At 41.9% G+C, this 25,126-nt stretch overlaps 3 protein-coding genes across 6 annotated transcripts; 2 read left to right on the top strand and 1 right to left on the bottom strand.

Annotated features, from left to right (window-relative positions):
- The first annotated feature begins 197 nt into the window (after positions 1-197).
- dhx30 (DEAH (Asp-Glu-Ala-His) box helicase 30) lies at positions 198-8,999 on the top strand. The gene is made up of 19 exons (XM_030402235.1): positions 198-369; positions 572-708; positions 808-918; positions 1,009-1,272; positions 1,360-1,509; positions 1,594-1,746; positions 2,069-2,536; positions 3,210-3,593; positions 3,689-3,767; positions 3,859-3,963; positions 4,060-4,235; positions 4,322-4,528; positions 4,635-4,716; positions 4,818-5,011; positions 5,113-5,272; positions 5,386-5,543; positions 6,605-6,708; positions 6,796-6,935; positions 7,758-8,999. Exons 1-19 carry the CDS (start codon positions 198-200, stop codon positions 8,015-8,017), a joined length of 3,504 nt encoding a protein of 1,167 aa, XP_030258095.1. The 3' UTR covers positions 8,018-8,999.
- LOC115572309 (alanine aminotransferase 2) lies at positions 8,942-24,967 on the bottom strand. Of its 4 annotated transcripts, none has more exons than XM_030402236.1 (13): positions 24,314-24,967; positions 21,837-22,158; positions 13,957-14,046; positions 13,776-13,865; positions 13,553-13,661; positions 12,530-12,663; positions 12,205-12,448; positions 12,032-12,111; positions 11,791-11,927; positions 9,888-10,062; positions 9,657-9,812; positions 9,450-9,562; positions 8,942-9,120 (listed from the first exon to the last, which is right to left on the bottom strand). In XM_030402236.1, the coding sequence occupies exons 1-13, from the start codon at positions 24,472-24,474 to the stop codon at positions 9,030-9,032; spliced, it is 1,902 nt and encodes a 633-aa protein (XP_030258096.1). In that variant the 5' UTR covers positions 24,475-24,967; the 3' UTR covers positions 8,942-9,029. The 4 variants fall into 4 exon arrangements, with proteins under 4 accessions (XP_030258096.1, XP_030258097.1, XP_030258098.1 ...); XM_030402237.1 differs by having other exon boundaries at positions 12,205-12,445; XM_030402238.1 differs by lacking the exon at positions 21,837-22,158.
- sharpin (SHANK-associated RH domain interacting protein) lies at positions 15,544-21,607 on the top strand. The gene is made up of 4 exons (XM_030402241.1): positions 15,544-15,841; positions 20,000-20,174; positions 21,244-21,336; positions 21,447-21,607. The coding sequence occupies exons 1-4, from the start codon at positions 15,578-15,580 to the stop codon at positions 21,590-21,592; spliced, it is 678 nt and encodes a 225-aa protein (XP_030258101.1). The 5' UTR covers positions 15,544-15,577; the 3' UTR covers positions 21,593-21,607.
- Positions 24,968-25,126: the final 159 nt, after the last annotated feature.

Here is a 25,126-nt window from a genome sequence, read left to right as displayed (position 1 = left end):
CGGGACATATCTTAGATTAAGTATCAATTTATGTTTATTATAAGGTATTCATCACATTACTTTTTAATCTACCGTGAGAAGTTAGTTTTATAAATTCACAATAGTGACAATTCACACTCCTTGCCGAAGGGCGTCGCTGTGAGCACGCGGTGTCTATGTCACCACACTTGCGCAGAAGAAGAAATTGTAGTTTAAAGATGGCGCTACCCGGTGTTTCACTCGTGCGCCTCAGAGCGCTGTGCAATACTGCCAAATGTCTTCATACAGTGGGTAAAACAGCGTCAAACTGGGGCAGAGAGATGCGCTGGTACAGGACAAAAGCCCGGAACTTTCAGGACTTCGGTTCGTCACATTTACAGGATAAACGAGGTGAGTGCAAACGGCCGTTAGCCAGATTAGCTAACCGGGTGACAGCTCTCTCAGTGAGGAAGCTCAAGGACATCCATCACGTAACCTAACAACAAACATCCCCGTTGCTGTTCTTTCTTTTACAGTTTACATAAGGTTAGAGTGGGAATAAAACACGGTTTAACCCTTATTGTGTGTCCGACATTTTTGTTTTTCTGTTTAGCTAAGACGAACCCAGACCTCCTGAAGGAGTTTCCAAACCCCAAAAACCTCTTGAGTAACACCCTCGCCCGCTCACTGGGAGTCAACGACCTGTCCCAGCTCATCCAGTACAACTGGACGGAACAGGCGGGTGTCAAGGTGAGAAACAAAAGTAGTAATGGCACACCTTGTCATGAAATGGTCATGTCTATGTAGAGCTGAATTAAGTTCTGTCTCTGTATTGTTTTCTTTGTGTAGAGAGCCACTGTCACGGTACTGTGGCCCTGCAAGATTGAAGAGGAGGGTTTTGCCTCGAAAAAGCTTGATGCAGAGCGATATGCTGCGGCTGCTGCTTGCCTCAAGCTCAGAGTAAGCTGCAGTGACTTGTCTCCTTTTTGTCCCACCAATATGTTGTGATTTCTGCTTATTTTCTCTCCCCATCTTTCCTTTTGTGCACAGGAAATGGGTGTCATCGGTCCAGATAACAAGCTCCAACAGAGCAGAGCTGGCAGAGGCAGATGGCCGCAACACTCAGCTCTTCATGACACTGAGGATGATTTGGTGACCGAAAATGTGTTTAGAGCCAAATCAGATGCACAAAAACAATGGCTGGCCCCTGAGGAAGACAACTCCACGATCCATGAAGCTCTTTCCCTGTTTCCACAACCTAAATCCCTCCTCACAAGGGTCATCACCGTGGCCACATCATCCAACAGAATAAGGGTTGGTTGCCTCTCAACCATCTCTACAATAAAGAGGTATGCACTCTTTAATTCATCATGTATTCTAAACTTGTCCCTATCTTTATAGGAGCTACTGCAGTTCAGAACAACAGGAGGAAAGCTAAAGAAGTGTGAGCTGACCGTGCGCTGGCCAGAGAAGATGACGTTCTCCGCCACAGCGAGAAACCGAGTGACAGCGGAGAAGATGGCTGCAGCTCTCGCATGCATGAAACTGAAGGTCAGGATCATTCTAGAAAAAACACTAAATGTGCATCTAATAGTCAGAGCTGTGTTAACATGTGTATCCTCTTGCCTTGTCCAGGAGCTGGAGCTGCTGGATAAAAACAACAACCCGCTGACTCATGCCAGGTACCACCAAGAGAAGGTGAGGGAGGCCGGAGAGCGACAGAGGCGTCCAGTTCCCCTGGAAGTCCCACAATGCCTGGAGGAACAGATGAGAGAGTACCTTGCACAGGTTGGTCTTCGTATTGTAAAGAAAGAGGAAATTTAAAGTGTTTCTTATCATGTGCATATATGTATGTATACATTGGGTACTTTTGGCCTGGGGCTGTTTTTGGCATATTACTTAAGAGCAGTCTCAGTGCAGTTTCCAAAATGATGTAGAAATTCTTCTGAAAAGTGTGGAGGCTGTTGTACCAACAAATAACTTCCTGTGGGTTTTGCTTCAAATGTTCATTATGCAATAAAGATGTCATTTTTTAAGGGTTCCTAAACTTTTGTCCACATCGTGATGTACTGATATCATGTCTGTCCTAATGCCTCCATCTTTCAAACAGTACCCAGTGGCAACAGAAGTACAAAACCTTTGGGAGGATGAGGAGGCGAGAGAACAGCGGACAGTAAACCAGGAGGAGGAAGAGGAGGCGGACTTGGTGACGGACGCCATAACTGGCAGGCCATATCGGCCTCTGTCGAAGCAGGAGGCCCAGCAGCTCAACACCTACCTGCAGGAGGAATGGGAGAGAGCAAACCCCATGCTGAGTGCGGAGCTGCCAGTCGACGCCCACCGTGAGCGTGTGGTGTCTGCGGTGCAGTCCTCCAGGGTGGTTGTGATCGCTGGTGAGACTGGCTGTGGCAAAACAACACGGATCCCTCGATTCCTACTGGAGGGGAGTGTGAGAGGTGGCGAAGGGGCCAAGTGCAACGTCCTGGTGACCCAGCCCCGTCGGATCAGCGCTGTGTCTGTGGCTAATCGCGTTGCTCAGGAGATGGGTCCAGCTCTCAAACACTCTGTGGGCTATCAGGTAGATGCAGGTTTATGTTCTCAGATCTTGTACTTAAAGCTCCTGTTTGTAAGATGGTAAAACTGATGCTTTGGGTTTCCCAACTCGTCAGATACTGACGCTTTAGGATTGTAGGTCGGGTGGGCCACCATCTGAAAGCGTCAGTATCTGACGAGTTGGGAAACCCAAAGCGTCAGTTTTACCATCTTACAAACAGGAGCTTTAAGTAAAAGTAGCAATACCACAGTGTAGAAATTGTTTCTTACAAGTAGAAGTTATACATTTATTTTTTACTTGCACATAAATACAAAAGTATCATCATCAATAGATATACTTCCAAGTAACAAAAGTGAAAGTACACGTGCAGAATGTTTTTTTTCAGAATAATGTACGGTATGTTATCAGATTTACAGTTATTGCATGCATTATTATGTGTTAATATTGCATGAATATGCATTTGTTGACTATATTTTGTATTATTAATCTGAATCTAGCAAACTTAAATTGTCAAATACATTTAGTAGAGTAAAAATTATAATATTTGCCTCTTTATTGTAGTGGAGTATAGTATAAGACTGGATTTGTGTAAATTAAACTCAGTTACTTTTCACCACTGAATACAACTTCTCAGATAAATCGATGAATATTTTAGCATTTTTGTGCAAGCAGTACATCAGTTCTTTTCTGTTCATAGGTGAGACTTGAGAGCCGACCCCCGGAGCACAGCGGAGGAGCCATGCTCTTTCTCACAGTGGGCGTCCTGCTGAGGAAGCTGCAGTCCAACCCATCGCTGAGGGGAATCAGCCACGTGGTGGTGGACGAGGTCCACGAGAGGGACATAAACACGGACCTGCTGCTGGCTCTGCTGCGCTCCAGCTTAAAGGAGAACCCAGACCTGCGAGTGGTGCTAATGAGCGCTACTGGGGACAATCAGAGGCTGGCTCAATACTTTGGAGGCTGCCCAGTCGTGAAAGTGCCCGGGTTCATGCACCCAGTGAGGGACAGATTCCTGGAGGATGTGCTGAGAGAGATGGGACGGCGAATTCCAGTCCAAGAGAGAGAGGAGACAGACAAGCAGGTGAGACTCGAGTCTGCCAGATTTGTTTATTTTTGTGCAAATGTTTCTTTTCTTTTGTTCTGCTTCTCATTGATTTTTATTTTATCCCGATTAAGGGAAGAAAACAGGAGGTTGCACCCGATCTAGATTTAGTAGCTGATGTAATCGAGCACATTGACAGACATGAAGATCCAGGTAACTAGCAGATTACCTCTCATATTTGCTTTTTTAACAATAGTCCTAAATGGTGTTTGTCAAAAAAAAAATCTTCCCTGTCATGCTACAGGTGCAGTGTTGTGTTTCCTACCTGGATGGCAGGACATCAGGGCTGTTCAGGAGAAACTGGAGTCAAGGTCCCACTTCTCTTCAGGCTCACAAATGATTGTACCGTGTAAGGCAGCACCCACAGATTTTCACACAGACTGAGTTAGAGATGGGATTTCTCTCCAATGGATCGAATGCATTTATGATATCTCTTTTCTTTTAGTGCACTCCAGTTTATCAGTAGCAGACCAGCAGGTGGTGTTCCAGCGCCCTCAAGTGGGCCAGAGGAAGATTGTCCTTACAACTAACATTGCTGAGACCTCGATCACCATAGATGACATCGTCCACGTGGTGGATACAGGAACTCACAAAGAACAGAATTATGACCCTCTGACTAAGGTTAGTGTTTCAGATCAGCAAAAAATAAGCCTTGGATTTGTTGTGTTTTCTGATGGAATCATGTAAAATTGGAATAAATCTTCCAGGTCTCCTGTCTGGACACAGTTTGGATATCTCACTCTAATGTCACACAAAGAAAAGGGAGAGCAGGGCGATGTCAGCCGGGACAGTCCTACCACCTGTTCCCACGGAAACAGCTGGAATCCATGACTCCCTTTCCCGTCCCAGAGATTCTGCGCACCCCACTGGAGAGTTTAGTAGTGCAGGCCAAAATCCACAGCCCAAACTGCAAGGTATTTCAAGAGAAAAGTGGCTTTTATCAGTTTTTAAACCTGTTATTTTCTATATTTCTGACATATTGAATGATGATGACCTTTGTCAATTTGCGTGTGTGTGGAGGCTGTGGATTTCCTATCCCAAGTGTTGGACAGTCCAGAGCTGGAAGCTGTGAGAGATGCTGTCCAAAATCTTCAAGACATTGGTGAGTGACTCCGAACTACTAATGTGTGATTTGAGCCACCACATGCATCTTACAATACATGGTCAGTGCTGGATTAAGATATAAATGTTTTACTTCTGTAGGAGTTCTGGACAAGACAGAAGGCCTGACGCCACTAGGAGAGCGTGTCGCCTGCATGTCATGTGACCCTCGTCTGGGCAAAGTGCTGGTCCTGAGTGCTATGTTCAGATGTGTTCTGCCCATGCTGTCTGTAGCTGCGTGTCTGACCAGAGACCCTTTTTACAACAGCCTGCAAAACAGAGCACAAGTCATCAAGGCGAGATTTTACATCACGCACCTTTTTTATCCATGTAGTTTTATAATAACAGGAAGTATAATCGTGTTCTAATTAGTCATATCTGTGTTCTCTTTTTCCAGGCGAAAGAGGCTCTGAGCGGCTCCAGCTGCAGTGACTATTTGGTGTTCATTAGAGCTGTGTTGGGCTGGAGGAGAGCTCAGCAGCAGGGGGACAGAGAGGAGAGAGATGAATATCTGGACACACACAACCTGTCGAGGTTCAGCCTTCGATTCATAAATGGTTAGTTTAAGACACACACACACACACACACACACACACACACTCATTTAGACATGTCTCAGTGCGTTTTTTAAATCACTTCTTCTGACCCTTTTTCACTTTTTTTGCTGCAGGTCTGATGTCTCAGTTCAGCACAAACCTGCAGGAAGCCGGGCTGGTGTCTAATTCCAACGACTGCCAGCGTCACTCTTCTCGCTACAACGAGCACAGCAACCAGGATGAGCTGTTGAAAGCTGTACTGCTGGCTGGACTCTATCCCAACCTCATTCAGGTACATGGCAACAACAGAGTCTTGTATAATTCTGACATGACTATTTCTTGCTGTGCTCCTTCAAAAGTTGTTGCCAGAATTTTGAGATGTGTTGTTGTTTTAAAGTGACAGATGTGATTTTGTTATAAAAACAGTAGATCTATTTTTTGTCTTTCTAAAACCTAGTTGGGCAACACTTCATATTAGGTCATTATGAAGAACACTTCATAACGACCATTAAGTCATTGCTTATTAGCACCCATATTAGTAGCATATTGGCTCTGTATTAGACATAAAGCGTTAATTAAACAAGACCTGTTAGGCTTTTTAATTTTTTTTCCCTTTCCTTTAGTGTTAATATTTGTTCTTGTGCGTGTAAAAGATCTTGAAATCACACTGAATCACTGAGTCACACATTCACAGAATTTATGCCTAGCAGCTAGTTTGGCATGTAAGAATTGATTAAGCACAGCTGCTCTGTTTTTGTTGTTGTTAGCGGTGCTGGTTCAGGCTGCTGTTTAGGCGACCTGAGTGAAGGAGAGTGGGTATTCAGGAGGGGGGAGCTTAAAGAGACGAGAGCTTAAAGTTCTTAACAACTAACTAGTAGTTTGACACTTATCATCACAGACAGGTTCTACTAGTGAATTATATTTGAGCAAGACATCCTTTTAGAATGTGGAACATATTTTGAGTGAGAAGAACTTAAAGTAGTGATTTGAACATTGTCAACACTTTTAATTTTCTGTTTTGCTCCATAAGAATATACCATATTTACGTGTTACTAAGGGAGAATAAATATTCTTGTAGTATCACTACCTTATAATGCATATACAAAGCATATTATGATTGTAATTCATGTGCAACAACTTCACTGTTTACTATCAATAAGCACTAATTTGGAGGATATTGAGGGAAAACCCAGAAAGTGAATTAAGTGAGATAAATGTCAGAATGATTTTTAAAATTAATTCTCTGATCTAAAGTGTTACCCCAACTTGCACCTGTTTGAGTCAAACCCTTCATTAAGCGTTGAAGCATAAAATGGATGAGACAAACGACACACTTGTGTTTTTCTTTCTCAGGTGAAGAAAGGTGTTGTGACCAAAACAGGGCGCTTTCGCCCCAACAGTATCTGCTTCCGCACGTTCAGTGGGCCGGTGCTGCTGCACCGCTCTTCAGTGAACAGGTTTGAATGTGCTCCCAAATTCATTCACAGCCAGTATTTACTATCCTAGTACATATGTAAACTTGTTGTCTTCCATTTGTGTTGTAGAGGAAAAGAAGATCTCCCCAGTCGCTGGTTCACGTTCTTCAGCGCTGTCAAGTCCAGTGGGAATGTTTTCATTAGAGACTCTTCTGCAGTCCATCCACTCGCCCTGCTGCTGCTCACAGACTGTGACATCAATGAGACAGGTAGGACATGTACTGCTCTCCATTTAAAACAAAAATTAGTTAAAGTTAACAAAGGTGCTGGTCTTTGTAAGTGCTTAGATCTGACATTGTGTTCGTGTTAGCCGTTGTGTTCATGTTAGCCGTTCTGAGTGTGGGAGGAATTGTTATTTTACCTTAAAGCAGCTATAATCAATAATTGAAAGGGGCTCTCAATTAGTGATGAGCCTACAGGGGAAAAGTCACCTGAATTTGCAGCTCCCCTCGGCTATATGGTGCTTGGCTGTCCGGCTGCAACTTTACTGTTGTTTTACTCGCTCACTCTCACAGCACCTTTTTGGTTTCACCATTTTTTTGGGCTCTGGCATAGAAAGATGACCATCGAATGGTAAATTTCAGCTAATTTCTGACTCTTGTCAAAATGGTGGTGGAAATCCAGAGTTCCTCCAATGGTCCTTGGTCCCTGGGGAACATTCCTGTGGTGGAAGCACGACTCTGTATTTCAGGTGTTGCCAGCCATTCAGAGGACTGGAGCAAGGTTACCCAGTCGTCTGTGCTGACTGGATATACAGCTATTACTGTTTTGTTAGTGTAAAAATGCTTTTTGTTTTATATTTTTGCACTCCCTCTATGAATTGTTCAGAGGCTTATTTTTTCACCTTAATAGCACAAAATGTAATTTTTCTCTGGACTGTGCACTTAAAAACATTTGGCTTAACGATAAGTGAACAAAATATCATCGAGGTGTTCCTCATAAGCACTTAGATATTATCACCCTCTTAGATTTCTGACACGGTAAATCCTCCTCTTCATGAATGACTCTTTGTCCTTTCTCTTATGTCGCAGTCAAAGGAAACAGAGTGGAGGTGTCACTTCCTGGACACTCGCTGGTGCGCTGTGAGTTGTCAGCTGAGACCTGGGAGCTGCTGTGGGAGCTACGTACTTCCATCCAGACCATGTTATACCGCAACCTTAACAATCCCAGCAGCGCAGTCACAAACTCCACTCAAGACGGAAAGCTCATCTCATTACTTGTGGAGCTGCTCAATAATACGGACTCGAATCCTTTTGTTCAGAACCAAATCAGTGACAGTGAGGTGGACTGATGATATGGACCACTTTCTAAATGTGCATGTTGGATCTGTTGGCTGGTACAGAGGAACCAGAAAAGATGATGGTATCTCATGTATATAGTTAGATTTTGTTTTTTCAAAGTGGCAATAAGCTATGATATGTATATAAGAATATCAGCTTAAAATATTTAAGAAATTACTAAAATGATTAACTGAATGTGAAGAAATTACAATTTTGAAGTTATGTGAAAGATAACTGTGTTATGCCTCGTAATACCACTTTGTACCTCAAGAAGCTGACAGCGCAGGCCCCCCACTGAGATGTTTGCGAGAGGCTATTTTGCTACGTCTAACAAGCTCTCAGCTATTTCTCTCAGAACGTCAAAGTAAATATTGTCACATAGTTTCCTTATTTAAAAAAAAAAAAGGAAAAATGTACACCCTCTGAATTCAAGTTTCAGAGTTAATTTATGTTGGACCATTCAGACATGAAGCAACTCAAAGTGCATTACAGAGACATGGAAATGCATTAAAATTATGAAAATGCTACAATTGTATTTAACCAAGACGAGCTTAATTCCCTTGCTAACTCGGCTTGAAACACTCTGGTTTAATGCTGAGCCCTATTTGTATAGAGTTTGAATTCCACAGGAAGCCAGTCCTTGCACATTACACCTTTTTGTTCCACTAATTTTTGAGTACTTGAGTCTGGAGTGAATTTGCTGAATCAATCATGACTCATGAAGAGTAAAAACACCGACTGGACTGTTGTCTGTTACTGTTATTTTTTAGGTTAATGATGAACTGTGTCAAGAGGAAATGCATTCGTTTGGATTTTGGACTGTGGTTTATCATTATGTTTATTTTGCTTTATGAAAAGCAGAAGTTGAATTTTACTCAAATGAGTAAAGACAAAGGATCAGTGGCCAAAGGTCATTATAAAAGAACAGACTGAACTGTAAGATGTTCTATTTATTGCAGTTAAAGTCAAGATTAAAATGACAGAAGAAAACAATTCCAACTCTTTCTGTTTTTTTCCTTTCATTTAAGAGAAATCCTTCATAAACTGTTTGTGAAAGCAGGTCAGGCGTGTCAGTACTTCTTCCATAATTTCCGCAGAGGTTAGAATGCAAAACCTGAAGAAAGAAAGGAGGTTTTAATTCATATTTTTTTCACACATCCATTTACAATGTGCACGTATTTACAGGTTCGTAAACTGCACAACTCTAGCTATTAATGAACCATTTTTCATTATCAAACCATGATTTGTCTGACAATTTACATGCTTTGTGTGTCAAAGCCTGGTGTAACTATCGAAGTTGATATATTTATCATTCTGTAACACAAGGTTGTAGAATAAAATCAATGATGTGTTCAATCAATGAAGTCCTGTTTCTCACAAAGAAGATTATATAAATGAATAAGTCCTAATGGGTAGAGCCTGGGGGAAAAAAAACAGATGAACCTGATGTGGTAGGTGCCCTCCTTTTGTCCGTACTCGGTACCAGGACCGACGAGCAAACCAGCCTCATCTAGTAGTCTAGAACAGTAGAACGTATCTGGTTCCAGTCCCGCTTCCTAAAATAAACAAAAACATGACCAGGTCGATAATATTTTAATCACTGATACACTCTTTTTCATGATTCCATCTCTGGTTTACATCTACTTTAACCTTGGCTTTCTGAATGAATGAAGGTGGAAGGTAGACTTTGGGGAACGCAAACGCTCCTCCTTCCAGTGGTTGGCAGCACAAACCCGGCAGACTGTTCACAACCTCAACAGCTCTCTTCCCATTACCAGCCAGCGTGTTCTTGATGTTTTGCGTCTCCTGCAGAAGAAGGCAAAAAAAATTTATTTCAGTAGATGTGTAAGAGAACCTCGCTGTGTCCATCTCTGTCCTCACCATATGATAAAGTGGGTATGAGGGTTCTCCAGGTTGAGGAGGATTCAGCATCAGATCCAGGGCAATCTGGCCCAACACAGGTGCACAGGTGTCTGTCGAGAACATTGTGAAGATGTGTTTCATAACAGCGGGGTCCAGATTTACCAGCTCCATGTATCCAGTGCGCAGACCACATCTGGTGGTAAGAGAAAGGAGTCCAATCAGTAGCCGCTCTCAAGCTGCTCTCAAGCTCATCTTCCACACTTTTCTGGGTCGTCATTTCAAATTGTAGATGTTCAAATTTCTTTCTCTGGGACTTGTTGGCTTAAAAACTGATGTAATTGCTGACCCTGCACTTTAAGGACGCCTTGTGCCTTCAACCTTGTGGTGAGGACATCAGCTATTGTTTAATCAATAATGAAGAACTTGGTCAATAATGAACCTCACAGTGTATATTAAGTTTGTTTTTAGTTCTCTCAATTATTTCTTAAAGTTGCAACGTATGCATGATGCACTTTATATGAGAGCTGCACTGAGTAATTGACATGTTAAAAATTGTTCAGCTTCTGTTTTGATGCTTTTGATTTATCAATCAATCAATCAAATTTTATTTGTATAGCCCTTTACAATATCCGGACGGTACCCAAAGTGCTTTACATCAAAGCAATAAAATAGTACATAAAAACACAAGAAAGTGCTACAGTGCTACAAGAAAACACAAGAAAGTGCTACTAGTGCTGCAGGGTGTTAAAGGCCCTCTAAAAGTGCATAAAATAAAAACAGGCAAAATAAGTACACCTAAAAGCAGGACTACCCTAGTCAGAGTTAAATGCCAATTTAAAAAAGTGTGTCTTCAGCTTTGATTTAAAAAGGCTGAGGTCAGTAGTGGTGCGAATGTCAGGGGGCAGTCTGTTCCACAGCCTGGGAGCTGTGACAGCAAAAGAACGATCGCCCCACTGTTTAAGTCTTGAGTTTGGGACCTCTAACAGGATCTGGCCGGAAGAACGGAGGGCCCTGCCATGATCACGGACAGTTAAAATCTCTGACAGGTAGGAGGGAGCCAGGCCATTAATGGCATAAAAAGCAAACAATAAAGCAAACAATAAAACAATTCTAAAACGAACTGGAAGCCAGTGGAGTGACGACAGCACAGGGGTAATGTGTTCACGCCTGGACGTGCCTGTTAAAAATCGTGCAGCAGCGTTCTGGACAAGTTGGAGACGCGAAATTGCGATTTACTGGTTTCCGGCTTCTTAAATTGAAGGATTTGTTCACTATGCCTCTTTTCCGACTGGTTGTATGTCCGTATGTCTGTCTGTCCCATTCCAGTGAACACAATATCTCAATTTATTTATTTTTTTGACTCTGAAGTTGGCGAAAGGACAAAGGTCAAGGACACTGTGACCTCATGGCGCCAACATTTTCTTGAATGCGATATTTCAAAAATGCCTTGAAGGAATTTTCTCAAATTTGGTGCAAATGTCCACATGAACTGAATTTGGTGGCGAAAGGTCAGATTTCAAGTTCGCTGTGATTTAAAAAAAAAAAAACAAAACATTTTTTGGTCAACTCAAGAATTCATTCAAAAGGTACAATAGAATGTGATGTGTAATAGGACAAAATGATTAAGTTATGAAATTCTTATGACAAGTCGGGTCGCGTCTGTAGTTTTTTTCTGTCATTTATGACAACAGTACATGAAGAGTCTCTGGGTTTTGGACTGTTGTTTGGAAATAGAAGCAATTTGAAGAGCTCAGCTTGAGATATCGGATAATGTGATGGTGCATTTTTCACAATGTTTTTGACATTTTAAAGATTATGTGATGAATCGTGAAAAAAAAGACAGCGGCTGAATCGACAACGAAAACAATGATTAATTGCTTATCGCTAGATACTAAGATACTCGTCAGTTCTTAAAACTCACTCTCCCATCCAGCCTTTGGAGGCTGAGTGGAAGGACGCCAGTTCCACTGTGTCTGAAAGAGGAGGGCCCATCTCAGACAGAACCCTCTTATAAGACACAAACTCACTGTTTTCCCCAAAAACATAGTCCTGATAGACCTGTGGAGGCGAAAACACACAACGTAAATCAAAGCATTTGTTTTTTTACATTCATCTATTAAATTCATGGTGTCTAGATGACAACAGTGCTATAAGACATCCACCTCATCAGCCAGGAGGAAGAGCTTCCTCTCTGAGACAAACCGGATCACCTCTTGCATCGATTTCCTGCTTTGAACGTGACCTATAAGGCAAACATTGCACGGAAACAACCATGTCTTATCCTTTGCTGCAAAAATGCACTTGGATGAGCTCAATTCTGTTGAGATTTTACTACCGTCGGGATTCCCGGGGTTGACAATGTACAGAGCTATAGGGTTACACACTCCCTTTGCAGATTCCATCGCTCGATGAAGCTCCTCCACCTGCAGCTCCCAGCCCTGCTCCTCGCTGAGGTAGTAGGGAACGACAACTGCTCCCAGCCCGGTCACGGACATGGTGGTAGTGTTGTGACACGGCACTGGAGACAGCACACCATTTCTGGGTGAACTCTCTGGATTCAGCAAGACATGGAGAATCTTCTGTAGGCACAGGAAGAGATCAGGTTAACTTAAAGATGTGGACGGATTATACAGCATGTGTGTGAGTGATGGTGATGTTACCGAGAGTGACCACTGTGAGCCGGGGCTGAGGAAGATGTTTTCAGGGTTAGATGGAACTCCACCATCTCGTCTCGTTATGAATTCAGAGACTCTGATGAGGGTTTCTGGAATACCCCGTGTAGCAGTATAAGAACCTGAAGAAATAACACAGATTCAGAATAATTCTCACTGATCACACAGACTGATGAGAAAAGCTGAGATGACACCAAAGACACTGCATTTCTATTTAATGTCTTTATTACATCCTCAATCATCTTAAGCTTTCTTATTTCTATTACATAGATTCCTGTGAATTGTTAACACACCACATAAATAGTAACACTGTATACCTCTATACTGTATATTTTAATGTGTTTTGTATTTATTATTCACTTGTGGTGCTCGAAAATTGAAATATTACACTCACAAAATTTAATTGAAGGGAGAGAGGGTCTTAGTTAATCCAAATAAGTTAACAATAAGTTGTTGAAGGTATTTGCAATGAAAACTGCTAAGAGCTAGGTTTGTGAATTATCCATAGTAACAAGTACACTATTTCTGGGAAAAGACGTTGAATATCTATTTTTTTTCCAATTCTAGGGATAACTTATATCTCTACAGCTAGATGGATTGCCATGAAACCTTGTACAGACATTCAAAATGTTGCAACTCTTAGATGTATTACATTAAAGTGTGGGGAAGAGATGAATGGTCATGTTTGAAGAATTCCCTTAATTTTCATTAAAAGACATCACGTAAAAATTGGACTACTTTATTTAATTTTTTTAGCTCATTTTTTTGTTGTTGTTGCGGTGAGCTTTTAAAGCCTTACAGAGTTCTTAGCCTGGCTCTGTATTCTACGTGTAATTCACCTTTTCTGTGTTGCGATGGGGGCAGAAGTCTTTGAGACAGATGTACAAAATACAAAAAAGGGCTCAGCCCTGATAGCAGTAGAAACCAGATGAAAAGTAGGAAATTCTTTTGTAATTTGAGCGAGCTGACTCTTCAACATGTTCATTGTAATACCAGACGCACGGCCCTTACCTACACTCCCTCCATCACATCTACCAAGAAGCCGCTGAGCCCTCTGTCTGACGTCCGCCGGCAGTTTGCTGCTGTTCACAAGCTGAGGGTAAAGACAGGCTGCGAGAACCTGCATAATATAAACACAGTCCTGTAAGACAGACTCTTTAATCAAAAGAAGATGAATTAACTTGTACATGAAGTTTTAACACAGATTGAGCTATCCCTGAGGGTTACAGATTACCTGTCGAACAAATGACAGAGGCTTCACACCTCCTTTATGCGGGTCACCCATGTACACGTCCAACACTTCTTGGTACGGCTTTTTGACTCCCTACAGACAGGTGGATTTAAAGCAGAGGTTACAGATATCACAACACAAACCATAGTGCAGATATGAAAATTCATTCGTTTTTTTTCTTTACCTGTCTGAGCTCTTCCTTGATCTGACTTAATCGTCCGGCCAGGATTGAATACTCCAAAGGCTTCATGTTCCTAACATTAGGATTGATCTCCTGCAGGACAGACATCTTCATGATTTCTCGTGACTAATATCAGAGCGGCGGCTGGTGTTGAGCCGAACTGTGATGAGACAAGCTGTGTCTTGGGAGAACAATTATTGCCTCAGGATGGCTTGTTAAACATACACGCAGAAGATGTGTTGTGAGTAATATTTAACAGATAGATATTCAAGGACAGGCTGCTGTTGGACAGGGTGTCCTTTTATTTATTGCCTACAACACAATCTGATTTTAAAGTTCTTTATCACAATGTGCCTTTTTGTCCTGACCGTGCTAAGGTATCGGTCTGCCTTAGAATACTCTGTAGAAAGAAAATATTAAAAAGTAAACTATCTATCTATCTATCTATCTATCTATCTATCTATCTATCTATCTATCTATCTTCATTGCCTTCATTGGAGAATAACCACTAGCGATTAGTGCCAAAATATAAATTATGGTGTCCACATTCTCACACGCCACTGTGCATGAAACAAAACAGGGTTCATCACATAAAAACAATTCCTCCACAGTGCCACTAGTGGTCAAAAACTCAACCGGGTGCCTTTAAATTAAACAATAAAGTAACATTATTTTCTGTTCTCATTTTAACTCTTGGAATCCTGTAACTCATCTCTATAAACATATTTTTTCTTAATTTTGCCCTTATAGTGTTTCATGAATTTACTTGTATTTGTTAATGACTGTTTCACTTATGTGCTGATTTATTGCAACTTGTGTTCAATTTGTGAGTCTGCAGAAACATTTGGAGCTTAATTTAAATCCTTTGCTGTTTTCCTTGCCAATAAAACATAAAGGTGCATATGTTGAGGCAAAACTGGACTGTAGAAATAGCATGGTATCTGTTTTGGGGTAGTCTTTACAGTTATAGAGCATTAGTGGTGGGGCATTAGTGTATTATTTTCATTAACTTACTAAGGGAAATTATAATTGCTCTATTTTCTATATATGTATATATGGTTTAATCAAGTATTGCCTTTTACATAATGTTAATTTGCACCAGAAGGTTATGTTTAATGTGTTTGCAGTTGCTTATAATCGCTTGTTTTGATGTTATTTTGTTGTTTTTGTCATTTCCTGTTTTATTGTTTCTGAGTTTTAATGTGAAGGACAGGAAACAGTTTTAATCCACATCCGTTGTTTTCAGTTGCTTTGCGGTTAAAAAGATAAATAAAAAGAAAAAAAAATCAACATTGATATTAATATTGTGTTTAATATACTTTTGAGCGCTGCTATATTTTGACTTTAAGTGAGGTCGGATGCCTCACGCTCAAGTTTCTAGGCGGACATAAATAACAGACGTACCTCGGTACTTCCTGTTTTGTTTTTCTTTCGCTCCGTGCCTGCTCGGGTCGAGTCGATATGGAAGAAATTGCGAGGCGAGGAGACAACCGCAGCCTGTCCGTGAAGAAACACGGTCTCTCTGAACACTGTCGGACCTTATAAAGCCAACAGGAGCAGCGGGCAGCAGCAACACCTGCCGCGGTGCTTCCGACACCCTCTCCCCGCCTCTGGTGTCCGCGACATGGCTCTCAGCTCGGGCGGCTGGGCTCCTCCAGCCCCGGTCCCTGCATCGTCTCAACACGCTGCATGCGGCGGGCCTGCGCCGACGGCTTGCTGCAGTACCGTTTTAATGTCCGTCCGGGTGTCAGTGTGCCACTCCGGGATCCGGCCCCTGTGCCTCCCCGGAGCGGGCAGCGAGGCTCTGCGCCTCCAGCTCAGCATGGACCCGAGCCGGGCCGGAGAGTTCCGACTGGCGCTGCGAGATACGAGCGGAAACCGCAGTGTGGTGAGCTGTCACACGTACACCTGAGTGTTTAGACGTCGTGTTGTCGTTACCCGTTTAAAACATCTTTGTTGTGAACCACATCTTTTTTTTTTTTACATCACATGTATATTTTATACCTGAATAGGCCCGCACACGCCATTTTATGTAAACCCAACACATGCAGCTCAACAGATTGAGATTTGTGGATAAAATCACATCACATGTCATCTAATGCATGTAGATGTACTGCAACACAACCCGAGGCTTTCCTAGAAGTGTCCTGATGATCTACTTTCACGTAAATCCACCTAACAAGACTGTAGATCAACAGCATTTCATTCATCATCTGCTGATCTACTTTCACATAAATCCACCAAACAGACTGTAGATCAGCAGCATTTCATTCATCATCTGCTTCTCACTCACCGGACAGTCAGTCAGTGTTAATACATTTAAGCTTGTACCGCATCAAATTGTAACAATAGAATGTTTTCTCAGTTGCACTTTCATTTTTATACTTCCCATAACCATCACACCTTTTAGCTTTAATAGAATCATAACATCATCGGGGGAAATCCTTCAACTGAATGACAGGATGAACCACTCCAGCGATACCCTTCCAACTCATTTCCCTTTAATTGTCAACACAGGAACTCCCAGCTTTCAATTTGTCATAAGTGACCTGGTGATCTTAGAATACATGCGTCATCACAGTTGACACGTCTTGTGTCTTGTTGAACGTCTTCTTCATCCATTCAAATTTAACATTTAATCTCAAGCATGGGCATTGACTCCACCCCCCCCCCCCCCCCCCCCCCCCAGTACTCTTACCGATTCTTCTTACCAGATGGCAGTAAGACAAACCTGAGATGTAAAATCCTAGAGTCCTCCTTTTCGTGAGTAACTTTTAAGCTGTGGCTTGTAAATTTACATCTGGGGTGACGAAAAGAGCCTTTGTTGTTGTTGACAAGTGTATTTGTAATGGTAGACAATAAAACCCATATAGATACCAACGTGGAACATTAGTGAGCAGAAACAGGAAGCTTTGGCGCCCTACAGACCCACTTTCAAAATAGATCAAAAGTGTATTTAGCTACATGCTTTGCCACCACTTCAGCCTACACCAGAAACAATCAATGCAGGATTTACGGTAAGTTGTCTGTATCCAATTTTAGCAGGAGAAACTGCTTTACCGCCCAACGGGACCACCAGTGATTCACGTAAAGGGACACTCCAACAATGATGTAACATGGCACTTCTATGAAGTTGGGGTCTCAGATTTTTTTAATAAAGAAGGCTCAAACTTAAAGCAGCAGAGGCACAGGTGTCCTGATTTTTAGTTCCTACCTCCTGGTAAGTGTAAAAAGCGGCAGAAACTCTGGTTGCTACAGTTCACACAATGACAATAAATACAGTAATGTCAATGATTAGAGCCTCCCTGCCGGCTAATCTTTCTCTCCTTTCAAGCTCCACACTCCAAAATGTGTCAATAAAAGTGTCAGGCCCAATTCAAGACAATGTCATGATATGGAGCGTTGTCAAAAATGTTACTACATATAAGTTTGGAGTATTTTTTAAAAGGTTTCAACACTCGTATTTGGCCCTACCTCCTCCAGAAGTAAATTAACGCAAATGCTGTTGCTCCGGACACACTTTACACAGACTTTATCTATTTTTTGATAAAAATCTAAAATGTCATGCCACCAAAATTTCTCCCCGTGGTACAGAACATGGTTTCAAATATCAATATAGATACATCAAGATAGAAATCCCAGTAACGTGACAACACTGGTAACAAGCATATGGATCATCTGTGAAACTGGTGGAGTGCTCCTTTTTAAATGGCTCAGGTGATGGTCACAATCATAAAAAGATCGTACCTGTATAAGCTTTCCTCCCTGATATGACATGATAGAGCGGAGACACACACACACACACACACACACAGCCGCAATTTTTGATTATTTTCTCGACTAATCGATCAGTTGTTTAGTCTGTAAAATGTCAGAAAAAAGGTGAAGAATCTATCTGTTTTTTCCTCAAATGTTTTGTTTTGTTTTGTCCACAACTCAAAACTATTCAGTGAGTGAAGAAAACCAGAATTTTTTTCACATTCAGGAAGGTTACTTCAGAGAATTTAACCTAAAAGAACAACAGCGCTCAAACTGATTTAATCGATGATCAAAAAAGTTGATGATGTAATAAACCAATTGTTGCCACGCTGGACACAGTATCTTGTCTTGGTCAGGCTGGGTGTATTTGGGTTGATGGAAGCCTTTCATTATTTTCATAATTTTATCATCTTTCAACAACCAGCGCACATTTAAAAAAAAAATGTCATCTGTCCTCATTGCGAATAGGAGCCATTGTATCTCGTCCTCGACCTTTACAGCCTTCTTGCTGTTTCTTTATAATCTGTCTCTCTCTGAACTCACAGTGTGCTTGTTGAACAGCATCTTGAGAGGATAAATGTACTCTCAGTTGTAGCGCGGAGCTAAAGTGATGAGCTGTTTTTACAGAAAATCCATCTGTACATATTTTTATAATCTGCTTCTGTCTATTTTTTAATGCAAAAATGACAAACATTCACTGGTTTTCCTGGTCATAACTGATCGTAACCTTAATATTAGGCAGTTTTAGGCTGTTGGTCGAACAAAAAACATCATATATCATTTTGGTAATCTTTATTCAGTTCATCGAGAAGACAATGGACAGATGAATCAATTCTGCAACCCTGCTTAGTTACATTCAGTCTTTATACATTTGATATTAACTCTGGTTTTCTTTAGAGCCGCAGTGATCAGTCAGTTGAAAGAAAGTAAATTGCAGATTATTTTAATAATCAATTAATTGTTCGAAGCAAACATACTCAACCATTTGCCTGTTCCAGCGCACTTCTCTTTGTCATATATGATAGCAAATGAAGAATCCTTGTTCTTTGGACGGTAGGTTGGACAAAAGAAGACATTTTGAAAATGTCACTTTGGGCTCAGGGGAAGTTGTGATGAGCATTTTTGAACAATTTCTGACATTTTACAGACTAAGTGATTAATTGATGAACATTTGTGTTGGTTGCAACCTTAGTTTCCTATTAGTGTTGCAGAGAAAGTATTCTTCACACAATATTAGGTAATGGGATCTTTTAGGTGATATATGAAGGACTGTACTGTTGAGGGACTAATTTCAGTGCAGGCGCGAGTTTCAGTGTTATGGGTGATTACTGTCAATGACTCCCGACTGTCGACACACAAGCTCGATCAAGCCTGAAGTTGACCTCACAGCAAACTCACCCTGTCTCACTTTATCCCAACTTGACTCACAAATCTGTCCTTTGTTTGTCAAGTTCACTATGTGCTGTGTTCCTTCAATATGATGGGCTCGGGTTCGGCTTTTCATCTGTGGAATCTCGAGTCAGACACATTTCCCCCGCTGACACTTGAGATGCTTCTTGATTTAAATGGCGCTCCTTTGATCCCGGCTTCTTTTAGCTCGTCTGTCGGAGCTGGCAAACTTTTCGTACACACTCATATCAGTGTGTGTGTGTGTGTGTTTGTGTGTGTGTGTGTGTGTGTGTGTGTGTGTGTGTGTGTGTGTGTGTGTGTGTGCGCGCGCACTCTCTGGCAGCAGGCAAATCCCTCTTTGCTGCTTTTGTCTACTCGCACCAAACATCAGTGCCCTAATGACTCCCTCTGTACCCGCGGTGAATGTTAGAGGGCAGATTATGTGTAAAGTGTCTGTGTGCTGCCAAACTCAGAACTCCACTAGCTTTCTGACATATTTAAGAGGATTATTTCCTTTTTTTAAAATACTTTAATACTCTTGAGGTGCAGTTTGCACTTTATTTTAGTTTTTGTCAAATGTAATGGTGGATATAAACACTTAAGAAAAGGTAGTCAGCAATGTTCTACCATATATGTGTCAAACACTGCCTTAATTTGTCACGGAATTCAATGTAATTTTGCATCTTTCCAAAATGAAATAAAATGAATAATCGTTAAAGTAAATAATAGTTAGTTGTAGTCCAATCTTTTGAATTTGACTTTACTTGATACTACTGTTTCATTCTTTTATTTTTGTAAAAAGTAATAGAATAAATGCATCTGTCTTCTGCAAAGTTGCCTCGCAGAATAACAATATGCTAATCGAGACCGTGTTTTTTGTTTTGTTTTTCACCCTCAGTTCATCGCAGAGTTCGACCTGCGCTCGGTGCAGTACGAGGTCAAGTCCCCTCGCTGCCACGAGATGCGTCTTGCTGCTCCGCCCCACGACTGCATCCGCTTCAACTTCCGCTGCGACCGCGAGGCTGAGGAGTGGGCCACGGTTGTGATGTCATCGCTTAGAGAGGCACACAGAGGTGAGTTTGATGACGGCTCTCTTTATTCCTCACCTTGCTTTGTTTACAGTGAACTGTGGTTTCTATTCAGGTGGATCAGACATTTGTTGATATTTTAATGATACCAAAATGAGTAACAATTTATCACAGTGAAACAACATTGAACTACACTTTCATGTAAATTTTCAACTCTGTCAAGCCAAAACCGTTTGTTATTTTGTAATATGAAATTTAGCTTCTTTATTTACATTATATGTTCTTCCACTGTAACAGAGTTTATGTATACTGTGCTAGTTAAATACATTAGTGGCTGTCCTAGGATGGGAGTATGCCAAAGGGTGAATAAAAGGGATCGATAAAGAAATCTTGTGAAAAGTTTAAAAATGGATTTCGCCTGCAAGCCATGTGAACAGGGAGGACAAAGAGAAGGGACCAGATGTGTTGTACCTTAAGGTCTTCAGGCTTTTTATCACTGTCTATTCAATATTTTAGAAAACACACAGGCGAGGCTGGTTTGTAAAGTAACACGACATGTTCAGTTCGGTGGCTGTGAAGTTTGTTTCTTTCAGGTACAAGTACAAGTACAACACAAATAATTAAAGAATTACTTTTTAAGTCCAGTGTGTAGAGTTTGGTGGCATCTAGTGGTGAGTCCGCCCTAGAGCCAGTGTTTGGTTTGTCCATGCTGAGTTACCGTAGAAACACGGTGGGCTCCGTGGAAGAGGATTTGCTCGCTCCGTAGATATAAAGGGCTTTTCATAAGGTAATGGAAACACGGCTGTCCTTACTTTTAGATTGTTACAATGAAAATGAAAGTGAACATTATATTATTTTCTGCCCCTAAATCCTGCACACTGGACATTTAACGTGTAATGGGTGTAAATTAAATACACATGAGGAAATACTGGTGCGTCTGTGACCTTAATACGAAAGAGACTTGGGGGGGAAAAAGGTTTCGCTGATATGTACGATTATTTTATCAGCCAAGTACAGCTAGAATAAATACTGACATCGCTCATACTGGGGACGTGTTGACAGCCACGTGTTTTCAGCTCTTCTGTAACACAGTTTCTTGTTTCTCCTCTGACAGTTGCAAATATTAACACGTGTGAATCGGATGGCAGAAACAACCACACCGCAGCAGCTATGGAGCAGTGGAGCTCGGCCTCGCTGCCGCTCACCGGTGGGTTTATCTCTGTTTACCTTCTTGTGTTTTCATCTTTTCTCCGGGCTCACAACTTGCTCTAAAAATGTCACTTTTGATTGCTACCTCCTTTTGTTTTTTTTTTGTAGAGGAGCTTTGTTTGGAGCTCGCCAGGGCGATTGAAGCCGGTGACACGCAAGCCGCTTCGCAGCACGCATCCGCTCTGGCTCGTCAGAAAGCAGCGCTGACGATTCAACTGTCTGAAAAGAACTACGCCGACGGAGAAATCGGGTGAGAGATGAGTAGATTTGTTCAAGGTCCTTATGACTGATGCTTCTTCTAGGTTGTTGCGGCTCATATTTCCATGTCTGTGTTGCAGTTTATCCGTGGTCGTGGAGGATGTTTCGTCATCCTGTTGTGTCACAGTGAAAGTCTTTCCTTACATGACTGTCGCTGCACTCAAGCAACAGGTCAGAAATCTAGCAATCAACCAATGATTATTAAAAGAGTTTAACAGATTTTCATTCGCTCACACCCACCCTCTTCTTCAGGTGTTTCTCGAGTATGGCTTCCATCCTCGCGTGCAGCGCTGGGTGATCGGTCAGTGCTTGTGCACCGAGCCGAGGTCGCTGGCCTCCTACGGGGTGCAGAAGGACGGCGATACAGCATACCTGTACCTGATCTCTGCCCGACAAGCCAGGATCACTCGCCAGCTGTTCCAGCAGGACCTGGAGGGCGCCCTCCTCGCCCCACCTCTCCCGCCAGGCAACGGCCCCACATCCCAAGACTGGAGGGGATACAGCACCCTGCCCTCGAGGCTCCCCCACAACAACCAGGGTGAGTTCAACAAATGTTCCCGTCCTGTCACAGAACGTTTTTAGAATTTAAAACTCTGCTCACCAAATGTGAATATGAACACCCTTGAACATTCTTAAGGCGAGATAACAGAGTGTTTTAATTCCTAGTCTCTATGACAATAAAGCAGGAAGGTGGACCAAAACATACAGGCAGCGTGGGGATCTTTGAGTCAAACACTGCAGTTTTCTGTACTGACCCAATTAGTCAAGTGACCTCGATCCATTAGCTCATGTGTTTGACTTACTAAAGACCAGACTGAAGGCAAACACTCTTTAAAGCCCAGCTAAAGATCAATAAGAGTAAATATTAAGTATCCAGTGACATCTGTGGACACCGAGACAGCAGCCACACAGTGAACTATAGTTGAGGTTTGGTCAATAATTCATTAATTTCTTCATCCACACAAAGATGTGAAAATCTGAGAAACTCACTTTCAAGTTTTCAGTTTTTTCAGTCTTCTTGTAGTGTTTGAAAATCTATATAAGTTCATTCAAATCAGTCTTTCCTTGCCTGGTCGACGGGGTTAACCTTGCAGTGATTTGTGTGCCGAAGTACAACAGAAACACTAGACAAAATATGTCCCAACTATTTTCTGAATTTCATTCTGGAAGCTTTATTCAAACTAGAGAAAGCACACAGCTCTATAAACTTGTTGTTTTTGTCAACTTCAGGCAGCACAGGTGGAGGAAGCGACAGACCAGCTGACATCAAAGATGTCCTTGACATCGAGCATCTGCAGCTGAATGATCAGACCAACAAAGCCAATAAAACACAGGTATGTTGACAGTCTGCACTGATGGCGAAGCAGTTAACATGACAAGTTATAGTGTGATTTGAACTTTTGCTCCCCCTTGTACTCATCATGGTGCCTTTTTTGTAACATCTGTGTGTAGTTTTGTGCTGAATGGCAGCTTAAAGGTGCTCCGTGGACTTTTTGACCCCTAGCAGTGCTACCGAGCTGTGATTTGTTTGTATCTCGTGCACGCACACAAGGATGCCAATGAATGAGGGTGCACCAGGGACGGGAGATACAATCAGTTCTCTGATGCATCACAATTCTCTCTTGAAAGATTATTTCTAGTCACAGAAAAGTCAATAATCGATGGTGATGTTTGCCTAAGCTTGACTACTTAATGAATATTTGGTGAGGTTGGCTGAGCATGCACAAATATAATGGAGGTAAATTTGCCTGTTTATTTTAATTATGGACCATTACAAATATGTACATAAAGAAGCAAGTAGTCAGTCAATTAAAACGGCTACGTTAATATCACTCACTGTCTATTACAAGTTGTTGTGTTTAAATGGATTACAACATCTACTTTCAACAACATCACTGCTTAAAATCAATTCAAACCAAATTGATTGGTATATAGTATATAGTTTTAAGAGCTTCTGCAAGTTGTTTCTTTGTATGGTGCATAGTATTTTTAGATTTCCCAATCTCAGTATTGACATGTTGATCCTCAAGGACAAAACAGTCTTGAGATCCTGTGCTAGTTACAATACCGTGTATTACAGTCTAGTCCAGTGTAATAGTGCTATCTCCAAGTTTTTCACCTCATTCATTTATAAAGAATGTAAAGAGAAGTGATCCTAGAATAAAACCCTGTGCATATTTTTTTAGAAACTCCAACAATGGTTTTGTTCCGATTTTGTAAATACTTTTCCACCCCGACACTGGAGAAGCTGCTTCTTGATCATACAGCCAGGCTAGGCAAATACATATTGACATGGTTTGGTAGAAATGTTTCCTCTTTAAAGCTGTGTGAACTCACAATCTCCCAGCAGACGGAGTGGGCTTGTCCTTCATGCACTTTCATCAACAAGCCGTCCCGCCCGGGCTGCGAAATCTGCGCTACAGCCAGACCTGACACACACATCCAGCAGGTACAGGTGCATAAACATCTGACAATCAGTACCTCTGCGCTGCTCTTTCTAACATTTTCCCTCAGTGATCGTCTCTTTTCCTGTCTTATATTCTCCCACACAGGAGCGAGGAAGGAGAGAGGATCGAGGAGAGTCTGGTTTAAGCAGCAGCAGCTGACTGCACATCACTGCTGTCTGGTCGCCGTGTCTCATCTACTCACACACGCATACACACACACACGGAGCGAGGATGCTAAATGTGCCATGTACATGTGGACGAAATACTCACATAAAGACTGTCAAGTGCACTGAGAGTCCTCTGACAGCTGGACGGCTGCTGAAGACGTTTGAAGCACTGTAGCATGACGCAGAGCGGCACTGGCCGAGGCTCAGACAACAAACTGCAGACAAGAGTGCGCCGGCTTTGACCGTTGGACATGACCATGACATACATTTGAGCTTGGCCTGATCTCTTTATTTATTTTACAGGGTATGTGTGGTGCAGATAACAGAGATGGCCTAATATTTATTTTAGGTGAGAGAGAGGTCACGCACGTTCTTTGCATTTGAAGGCAGCCGAAGACAACGGGGACGTTTCAGTTTCTGCCGACTGTGAAGTGAGAGGAGAGGTGAAGCCTTGTGCAGTACCCTGTTCTGTTTGTTAGTGCGTCACCTGCTGGTGCCATAAATAATGTTGGAAGCCATGGCTGTGAAGAGAGGGTGTGTTTACAGGGTTGTCAAGTGCTTTTATTTTTTTATAACATCGTATCGAGTGTATTATTTTTAAACAAGCTGCATTGAGTAATTGATGTACATTTTAGCGGTTGGTCGAATTTTACTCAATTCTGAGCTGTGACAGCAATGGAATGATTTGTTTTCAGTACATAATACTGTAAAAACTTGCATTAGCTGAATAAACATAATGGAACTAAACAAGTCCAGTTTGTCTGTTGATTTATTGTCCTCGATGGATTTTGGAGTGCACAGCTTAAAGGACACTGACTTTAGTGGCCTGTGAGTCTGGCCACTTAAAGGTATCCTTGTTTTATGTCCATGTTTTTTCTCGTGCATGTTCACACACGGAAGCAAATACAAATTCCTG

The sequence above is a fragment of the Sparus aurata genome, chromosome 21 (assembly GCF_900880675.1).
Source record: "Sparus aurata chromosome 21, fSpaAur1.1, whole genome shotgun sequence".
NCBI classification, from domain to species: domain Eukaryota; kingdom Metazoa; phylum Chordata; class Actinopteri; order Spariformes; family Sparidae; genus Sparus; species Sparus aurata.
The sequence above is the reverse complement of the archived record's forward strand: the minus strand, read 5'-3'. Positions and strand labels throughout refer to the sequence as shown.

What these genes read in the sequence shown, in the direction of transcription:
- LOC115572309 (XM_030402236.1), bottom strand. Translation starts at nt 24,474, where the DNA reads ATGTCATGGTCATGTCCAACGGTCAAAGCCGGCGCACTCTTGTCTGCA. An exon ending in TCCAAAGGCTGGATGGGAGA is followed by an intron (nt 10,063 to 11,790) that starts GTGAGTTTTAAG and finishes TCTTACCACCAG; the next exon opens with ATGTGGTCTGCGCACTGGAT. An exon ending in CATTCATTCAGAAAGCCAAG is followed by an intron (nt 9,563 to 9,656) that starts GTTAAAGTAGAT and finishes TGTTTATTTTAG; the next exon opens with GAAGCGGGACTGGAACCAGA.
- dhx30 (XM_030402235.1), top strand. Translation starts at nt 198, where the DNA reads ATGGCGCTACCCGGTGTTTCACTCGTGCGCCTCAGAGCGCTGTGCAAT. An exon ending in CTCACAAATGATTGTACCGT is followed by an intron (nt 3,964 to 4,059) that starts GTAAGGCAGCAC and finishes CTTTTCTTTTAG; the next exon opens with TGCACTCCAGTTTATCAGTA. An exon ending in ATTATGACCCTCTGACTAAG is followed by an intron (nt 4,236 to 4,321) that starts GTTAGTGTTTCA and finishes TAAATCTTCCAG; the next exon opens with GTCTCCTGTCTGGACACAGT.
- sharpin (XM_030402241.1), top strand. Translation starts at nt 15,578, where the DNA reads ATGGCTCTCAGCTCGGGCGGCTGGGCTCCTCCAGCCCCGGTCCCTGCA. An exon ending in GCTTAGAGAGGCACACAGAG is followed by an intron (nt 20,175 to 21,243) that starts GTGAGTTTGATG and finishes CTCCTCTGACAG; the next exon opens with TTGCAAATATTAACACGTGT. An exon ending in GGCCTCGCTGCCGCTCACCG is followed by an intron (nt 21,337 to 21,446) that starts GTGGGTTTATCT and finishes TTTTTTTTGTAG; the next exon opens with AGGAGCTTTGTTTGGAGCTC.